The 8,657-nt window shown below is 39.5% G+C and overlaps 1 protein-coding gene across 2 annotated transcripts; it reads left to right on the top strand.

Moving 5' to 3' along the window:
* The first annotated feature begins 1,813 nt into the window (after positions 1 to 1,813).
* tph1a (tryptophan hydroxylase 1 (tryptophan 5-monooxygenase) a) lies at positions 1,814 to 7,324 on the top strand. 2 transcript variants are annotated; one of them, XM_041038044.1, is made up of 11 exons: positions 1,814 to 2,003; positions 3,941 to 4,075; positions 4,190 to 4,373; positions 4,469 to 4,569; positions 4,667 to 4,734; positions 4,825 to 5,021; positions 5,154 to 5,289; positions 5,382 to 5,508; positions 5,610 to 5,705; positions 6,093 to 6,226; positions 6,367 to 7,324. In XM_041038044.1, the coding sequence occupies exons 1-11, from the start codon at positions 1,914 to 1,916 to the stop codon at positions 6,539 to 6,541; spliced, it is 1,443 nt and encodes a 480-aa protein (XP_040893978.1). In that variant the 5' UTR covers positions 1,814 to 1,913; the 3' UTR covers positions 6,542 to 7,324. The 2 variants fall into 2 exon arrangements, with proteins under 2 accessions (XP_040893978.1, XP_040893979.1); XM_041038045.1 differs by lacking the exon at positions 3,941 to 4,075.
* The last annotated feature ends 1,333 nt before the right edge of the window (positions 7,325 to 8,657 follow it).

Genomic DNA, 8,657 nt, shown 5'->3' on the forward strand with positions numbered 1-8,657 from the left:
GTGACAGCAGACAGTGTAAAACTTTCTTCAGCAGCTAATGCCAGATCTCATCAAGTCAGATTTGTCAGCTCACTAACTTTATTATATAAATAAAACTTTATTATTAAGATTAATTATTTAGCCTGCAAAATGTCAGAAAAGTAAATGAAAAAAAAGAGCACAAACTGCTTGATTTATCTGATCAACAGTCCAAAAATTATCATATTTAATTTAAAATTATATAGCAAATAGAAAAGTGTCAAATCACATTTTAAAACTTGAAACCAGAAAATGTTTGGCGTCTTTGCTGTACTCTTTCTGTAACCCAGCCCATGTCTTTCTGGAGTCAGCTTTAGGATAATATATACATCTAGTACGTCTATACTTTGTTTGCTGTGGTTGTTATTTCCAAATGTGACTACAAATAAACGAGCAGAGGTAACATGGGGGTGTGCATTTGTTGTGTTTTGTTGCTCAGGCAATGTATATTGTGTTTGTGCATTAAAGCAGAAGTGGTTGCCTTCTATAGGTGGAGGTAATAAGGAGCTTAAGCTAACAGCCAGGTAAACATGGTCATGATCTTAAGGAGGGGGGCAGGGGTCCTGTTGCTGCAAACTTTATGAGCAAAACACACCAGTACATGTAGTTACTGTGCAGGAGAGCGCTGATTCCTCTGTCAATATGAATGTTGCCAGATGTATTTTAATGGACTACAGAAAGCACCGGAACAGACAGGCGCCCACATAATTAGAGCTGAATTATACCTTTAAATTGATCTCTTTTTAAAAATGCTTTACCATCCTGAAACACGGCTGGACCTTGCTACTGCTCTGCCTAACACAATATCTGAGAGCAGATCTGGGTTCAGCTCCTGAGAGGAGGAAGTTCCCTTCACTGCCTCCTCGGTTGTGTAAAGCATCTGTCTGTGTCACGAGTGGCACAGGCCAGGACCACCTGAGACACACGGCACGCTCATCAGCCACATGTATCACTGCATTAGAGCTGTCTGGAGCTGAAAGTAACAGACAAAGACATCTCACCTGTCCTTTTTGTCCTCTGTCTTCTGTGAGGTGACTAAAGCTTAGAGAGCAGAGGTGTTATCTGTTTAAAGTAATGAGGTCTCTTAGGTTCAGTTCTCCCTCATCATGATTCTGCTTGCAGTGGCCTCTGAGGCCTTTTCCACTGATTGTCTTGAGCTTATTAACGGGCTCATGGTGTTAAAAGAAGGGAAAACACGCAGATTATTTCTGTTATGTGCACGAGAACCCAGACGTGCTTACAGTGCAGAGGAATGGATCACTGTACAATGAAGGCAGGTGGGCTACGCCTGAATCCTCTTAAACCTTGACCTCCTCTTAGTCTCAAGGTGTCAACAAACAAGAAGAATGAACTACTTGTGCCAATATGGAGTCCACAGCAAATTCTCAGGTCTGCATCCAAGCTAAACCTGTTCAATGTCAGTACAATGACACATTTTCCATATTTCAACTGTTAAATGTTTGCAGATGAGTAAAAACAGCAACACTTCCATTATATATCTTTTTTTTTCTGGATGCCCTCAGATTTTTCTCAAACACGCTGAGTGAAATAGGTGATCATAAAAACAGATTAATGATTTGTTTTATTCTCACAGTAAAATCAGACTTTGTGATTGATCTCATTGAAGCTGTTTCAGGCCTTTAGGGGAAATAAAAGATACCCTTTTCCCAATGACGTGAGCGGTGCTGCTCTTTTTCCATTTGCTGCTGTGGGTCAGATTATTGCCCCCTCCTATTTCTCTCTGTGGTTAAATAGCAAAGCGCGCTGCTTCCCGGGGCAGACAGCCTACTTTACATAGCAGAGGTTATTTAGATAAGCCACCAACAGGAGCTACATAAGAATTAAAGAAAGAAAGAAAGAAAGAAAGAAAGAAACAGAAACAGCTGCACTTTAACATGTACTCAAACAAAATCGAAGGACCACGTAGAGGAAGATCTTTTGACTCCATGAACATTGGCTTTGAAGAGAAACTGCTGAACAATGAGGTAAGGTAATTTCAAGAAAAGAAAAAGTAGCATAAATAATTTTGAGCAGGCATTTGTCAGCACTACTGATGCTTTGTCCTGGCGTTTTGTCCCGTGATAAGAGCTCGAGTGCGGCTTTTAAACCAACGAGGTGCACAGGTTTTCTTGTCCGTGATATTCTAAGACCACTTTCTTTTTTTTTCTTTTTTTTTTTTTTTGACAGTGGTGGGGGAGACAGGTCCGGCCATCTTAATGTATAAGCCTTCACTTTGTCGTCAGCGCAGATTAATTTAAGCCGTTTTGTTATAGTGTAATTTACGTCAAAGGGTTAAGAGGGTTAAAGTGGGATATGTCCGAATTTCGTGTCATGAAAGACCCATTATTGCTCAAATCATTCTTCATTGATTTCCATAGCAAAAGACAGAAGAGATAAAAACGTTTTTGTTTGAACAATGTTTCACAAAAACAGCTAAAGAAGATGCCAAATATGGATCAAGTCGAAGAAAAAAAGAGTTGCATAAGCTGTGACCAAAATTTCTGTGGATTTAGCAGCAAATCCTATTGTGTCTGTGACCTTAACCCGAGACATTTTTTAGTTCATTTTTAAGCCTTTCCTTATGAGGACACACAAACAAGTATACTGCACAAATGTTTGCTGCAAACTGAGTAATATCTAAAACTGATAAATACATGTGAAACAACAATCTCCTTTTTCTCACAACGAGGGAAAAACATCTGTTTCCTTAAGCTGCTGTTGTTTAGCATTTGGAGTACTCACATGAACTTTTCAATGTGTGGCTATATCGAAAATACATGCAAAGCTGTGTAATGTTACATTAATGACACCGTGAAAGGGGGGCTAGTGGATGGGGAAGAGGTCCGCGTGAAATCGGCCAACTTTGCAGCCTAAAACGTGCGCGCTGCAGCGCTGCCTAATGCCTGGTTAGATTTCAACATGCAGGCAGCTAATAATAGGCTTCCCCGCTGTCTAAATGAGATTGCAGTAAGGCGATTCTTTGAGACAGAGACAAGTTCATCTTCGTTAAACCGAGACGCAAAGAGTTGACCCCGGGGAGCGTCCTGATCCAGTCTCCATGCACTAATGCTTTCAGGGATACTACCGACAAGGGCCCACCGAAAACTGGTCTGCCGCGCGGTTTACACAATGCTGGAAGGGCGAAATATGGTAGGAAGTAACTGAACTGTATTTAACTGATGTTTGTGAGCCGGCCCGCTCCTTTACTCCCCCTCCACAAACCACTTGTACGCATTAGACTGACTAGAGACAATATTTCTAAAGCAAATTACAACCTAATGTAGTTGCGCACAACATAGTGTCGAAATGCTACAACTAGAATGAACGAGGAAACGTTGCACTCAGTGAAAGAGATTAGTTTTTCTTTGCTGTTGGCACTTTATAGTCCTACTTCTAAAATCTGATGCAGGATTATATGAATTTTCCCCTGGCGTGAGCAGCGCGCACACGCCAGCGTCAACGTGATAGCGCTGTCCAACGTGCTGAAATGGACAAGAGGGTTGGTGGTCACTAATCTCAGCCCTCTCCACATGTGTCTGCTGCATTGCTTATTTTGTCTATATGCATGTAAAGAAGCGACCCGTGTTTCATTTTCTGGGTGACTGAAACATTTGGGTGCCCACGCTTGGCTGAGTTTGCAGTTCTCTGTGACTCTTACCCTCTCTGCTCACTACTTGTTAGGAGTGATGCATGTTCATAAGATAAGATGTTCACAGGCTTCTTGGATTCCTGGATGCTCTTAAGTGATTAGAAGTTGTGCATTCACGTCATTACCTGTCCTGAGTATATGCTTCAGTCACGGGGGAAATGCATAGTGTGAGCTGGACTAAAGTTAGGTGAGCCACTGTTGGTTGCTGAATGATGATGATATCGTCCTATTACACAAATTAAAAATCTATCAATCTTTTATTATTATTTTCAGATAAACAAATCAACCTTCACAAAAATTGAAGAAAATACTGAAAAGAAGAATACATCAGAGAAAGGGAGAGCAACAATCATCTTTTCCCTCAAGAATGAAGTGGGAGGACTTGTAAAGGCACTCAAACTCTTCCAAGTATGCACAAACTTATATAATATTTACATTTAGTATCTATCCTTAACTTATTCTGTGTTTGGATGAAGTTAACTTGCAGATGATAACAAAATTATTCTCATTGTTTCTTTGCAGGAAAACCATGTCAACCTTGTACACATAGAGTCCAGAAAATCCAAAAGACGCAACTCTGAGTTTGAGATATTTGTGGACTGCGACAGCAACCACGAACAACTGAATGAAATCATCCATCTGCTTCGGAAGCATGTGAACGTGGTGGACATGGACCCTCCAGATAACTCCTGTCTACAAGAGGAAGGTAGGAAAGCACTGAATGAAATGCTGCAGCCATACCATATCTGATTAAACCTGATTAAAAGTAAACAAGAACTTTTTTTCTCCATCTCTTCTTAGAAATGTATAACGTACCCTGGTTCCCAAAGAAAATTTCAGACTTGGACAAGTGTGCTAACCGTGTCCTGATGTACGGATCTGAGCTGGATGCTGACCATCCAGTATGTAGGCCCAGATAAACCTGTAGGGATTGACTCAAAAATACAAAGTCCTTTAATATGAAGCATGTTCATATCTTTGTATGCTCCGCTCCATCAGGGTTTCAAGGACAATGTCTACCGGAAGAGGAGAAAGTACTTTGCAGATCTTGCCATGGCCTACAAACAGTAGGTTTTTGTTGTAATATTTAAATATTCATTTTAGAAATCTGTAAAGTTTTTACTTGATACTGACAGATTTTTGTCGTCTTTTTCTAGTGGGGATCCCATTCCTCGTATTGAGTTCACAGAGGAGGAAGTGAAGACTTGGGGTGTTGTGTACAGGGAGCTCAACAAGTTGTACCCCACCCACGCCTGCCGCGAATACTTGAAGAACCTGCCACTGCTGTCCAAATACTGTGAATGTCGGGAGGACAACATCCCTCAGCTGGAAGATGTTTCACGCTTCCTCAGGGGTATGTTGAAATTCCTTTAATAAAACATACTCTTTGTGCTTCAATTACAAAATTGGAAATTATATATTTGATTTTTCAGTTTTGTAAAATGTAATTACTCACATGTGTGTTTCAAACATCTTATCTTCTCAGAACGTACTGGATTTACCATCAGGCCTGTGGCAGGTTATCTGTCCCCACGCGACTTCCTTGCTGGTTTGGCCTTCCGTGTTTTCCACTGTACCCAGTATGTGCGGCACAGCTCTGACCCCTTATACACCCCAGAGCCGTGAGTAACATACAGTGCTATATTAAGAAAAGTGACATTAATGTTCATATAAGGCTATTGGGCCTAATATTCTGTGGTCTATTATCATCTAGGGACACATGCCACGAGCTGCTGGGTCATGTCCCGCTGCTAGCAGAGCCGAGCTTCGCCCAGTTTTCCCAGGAGATTGGTCTTGCTTCACTTGGGGCCTCAGATGATTCAGTTCAGAAACTGGCCACAGTGAGTGACACTCCCTCAGGCAAACTTAATCAAATCAAATTAAGTGAATCCACAAGAACTGTAATAATTGTTTCCGGGGTTTATCTGCTCCTCTGTCACAGTGCTATTTCTTCACGGTGGAGTTTGGCCTATGCAAACAAGAAGGGCAGCTGCGAGCATATGGAGCAGGACTGCTGTCATCTATCAGTGAGCTTAAGGTAAATATATTTGAAACAAGGTGTCCAAAGAGGGGACATCTTAACACAGCCTTACTTCTGACATCTTACATCTATATGGAATATTATGCTTTATAATAAGTATAAATGTATATGCAATATATATAAAACAATGGCTGAAGAGCTGTTTAAAACCAAAACACCTTTCTTCTAAAAATTCTTCTAAAAAAGGAACTACTTTATTTATCTTGTTCTACAAGATAAATAAAGTCGTTCCTTTATTTTTCTACAAGATAAATAAAGGAACTACATCATTTATCTTGTAGAACTCAAAATACAGATTGATTTGCACTTAATCATATGACCCAGATGTGGGCTCCTGTTTATGTGACATACTTGCGATATCTTTATCACGTTTCTCTTTTACAGCATGCACTCTCTGGTAATGCAAGGATAATGCCTTTTGACCCCAAAGTGACATCCAAACAAGAATGCATCATCACAACATTTCAGGATGTCTACTTTGTGTCAGACAGCTTTGAGGAGGCCAAAGTAAAGATGAGGTGAGCACTGTTGCTCAGTAATTTAACATACAATATCTATGATAATACACCTTGTATAGACAGATGAAAATTATTTATAAACTACACCGTTGTTTTATATGTATTTAAATCTGCTACAACTGATATTATGTCTATTTCAGGGAGTTTGCCAAGACCATCAAGCGTCCCTTTACAGTCCGATACAACCCTTACACCCAGAGTGTGGATGTGTTAAAAGACACTCCCAGCATCAACAGCGTTGTGGAGGAGCTTCGCCACGAGCTTGACATTGTCGGTGACGCCCTCAACCGGCTGAACAAGCAGCTGGGTATCTGACTGCCCACATTCTGGTTGAAGTTAACCACCTTACAGTCCATCAGCGCTTTACTGTGTCACTCCCCAGCACCGCTGTAGAAATACTGCTTGTGCACCGCCCTCGTCAGTACAATGAATGTGCACTGCTTTTGGCAAAATGCTGTGTTGTCCTCACTGCATGGTAAATGACATATACAATTTACAGAGGCGTGTTAGGTATATTTAGCCACTGATTATCAGTACACTGCACAAACCCAAAGAGCTGCTTAACCTGAGACACAGTTTTGCTTCAGTTGTACTTGTCTGAATTGGCTTCTGTATTGCAAACAGTTAATGTGCTTTCATGGTAAGTTAGTATCCTTTAAAAGCGTACCCAGCTGTTACAAACACAGATGTGGTTTCCTCCTCCTACTGTTAACTCTACTGTTGTATATGATCATGTGAAATTTTTTTTGTAATGCATTTCCTTCTTCTTCTTCACATTTAATCTTCCTCACTTCAGTGATATGTATAAAATGTACCTTGTTTGTATTCTTTTGGTGTATGTATCATGCTCATTTTTGTGTGCTGTTGAGGGAAATTTTGAAAGTGATAACTGGTGTGTTTGAATGTTTTCATTACTGATTATGACAGATTTGGCCCATGTACCCTGATCTATTTTATTTTACAGTGATGATTTTGAATACCTCCTCTTGAAGTGAATACAATTGTAGTACTCCTGAAATCAAAACATTATTTTTCTACTGTAAAGAAATATAGACATTATGAGTAGGCTATGTATCAAACTATTGAAAAAAAATAAACAAAAACGGTCATTGTGTCTTCACAGTGTGTCAGTTTTTTGTTACCTGTTGATTTATTATTTTTTGATGTCCTAATGGCTGATTATGATCCCAGAGATACAGAATGATGACCATGAAGATCTTGAGGAGGATGATAATAGTTGTTTTATCTGAGGGCCACATCCATCACCTCAGAAAGAAATCCAAACTTAATCAGACAGACAGCCGTCTCTCTAAGCTGCACAACATACTATAAAGACCTGACTGATGGTCTCACACCTTAAGATGGTTCAAAGACACTGGATTATTGACTGGCTCTGTGCTCTCATAAAATTTTCATATTTGGACATATGACATCCCAAAACGTTTTATTTAAATGCAGGGCTGACAATGTCCAGTGTTGAAGGGTCCACTATGTCCCACCTCCAGAATGTTCTCACGTAGTCTTTCTATCCAGTTTAAGGAAATTAACACATTATGTTAATAATATAACTTATTTATAGACCCAGTTGCTAGTTAGTAGGTGTTAGGTAACCATTATAATTATCTAAAACTAATGCAGTCTGAAGCTTGTGGTGTTATACTTAGAAGTATTTGAAATATTTTGTCCACCCCATTCATATCCCTCAGAGTAGACTAAAGAGTTTTAAGTTTAAATCTAAAAAGTTTTAGCTAGTTGGGTGACAATACTAAACTGGCAACTAAGTGTATTTTCGGGTGCTGCTTTCTGATAAAGAACCATTTATAAGCTATAATTAATTTTAATGGTTAATAAATAGTTTAATGCTTTACAGATTAGTCATAAGACATTAATGGCAGATTGTGGAAAACCCTCTTCCAGTATGACATTTTGCTGTCACTTAAATTCATTAAGGAGACTCCTCAAAGCCACCAAATCTGCACTTACAAATGTAAATAAGTCACTACGGAAAGGTAATGGGTTTTTCTTTTTCTAATTAGCCTTTGGCAAAAGGTTGTTAGTCACCCATAAATGTTCTTAGATCATTAACAAAGTTTAATAATCCATCAAATTTGTAATTCTGAATTAGAATAAACAGATTTTGGGCCAGATGTCCTGCAGCTCTTTTCCAACAGGTGTCATGCTGGAGAAGGATTTTGCACAACCTCGAAACCCAAAGGTGTTTCTGGTTAACAGCTTATCTCTGATCTATAAAGCATTAATAAATTATTTACTAACCAGCAGTCATTAATTACAGGATTTTAGGACAGAAGATGTTTTATGTTGCACAGACTCTAAGGCCGCCGTGGCAAATGAATGATTTGTGATATTGGGTTATTTAAATAAAGTTGACTTGACTTTTTAAACGGTACCTTAAATGAGAGCGGTACCATCT

Source organism: Toxotes jaculatrix, chromosome 5 (genome assembly GCF_017976425.1).
Source record: "Toxotes jaculatrix isolate fToxJac2 chromosome 5, fToxJac2.pri, whole genome shotgun sequence".
NCBI lineage: Eukaryota > Metazoa > Chordata > Actinopteri > Toxotidae > Toxotes > Toxotes jaculatrix.

What these genes read in the sequence shown, in the direction of transcription:
- tph1a (XM_041038044.1), top strand. Translation starts at nt 1,914, where the DNA reads ATGTACTCAAACAAAATCGAAGGACCACGTAGAGGAAGATCTTTTGAC. An exon ending in AGGCACTCAAACTCTTCCAA is followed by an intron (nt 4,076 to 4,189) that starts GTATGCACAAAC and finishes GTTTCTTTGCAG; the next exon opens with GAAAACCATGTCAACCTTGT. An exon ending in CTTGCCATGGCCTACAAACA is followed by an intron (nt 4,735 to 4,824) that starts GTAGGTTTTTGT and finishes GTCTTTTTCTAG; the next exon opens with TGGGGATCCCATTCCTCGTA.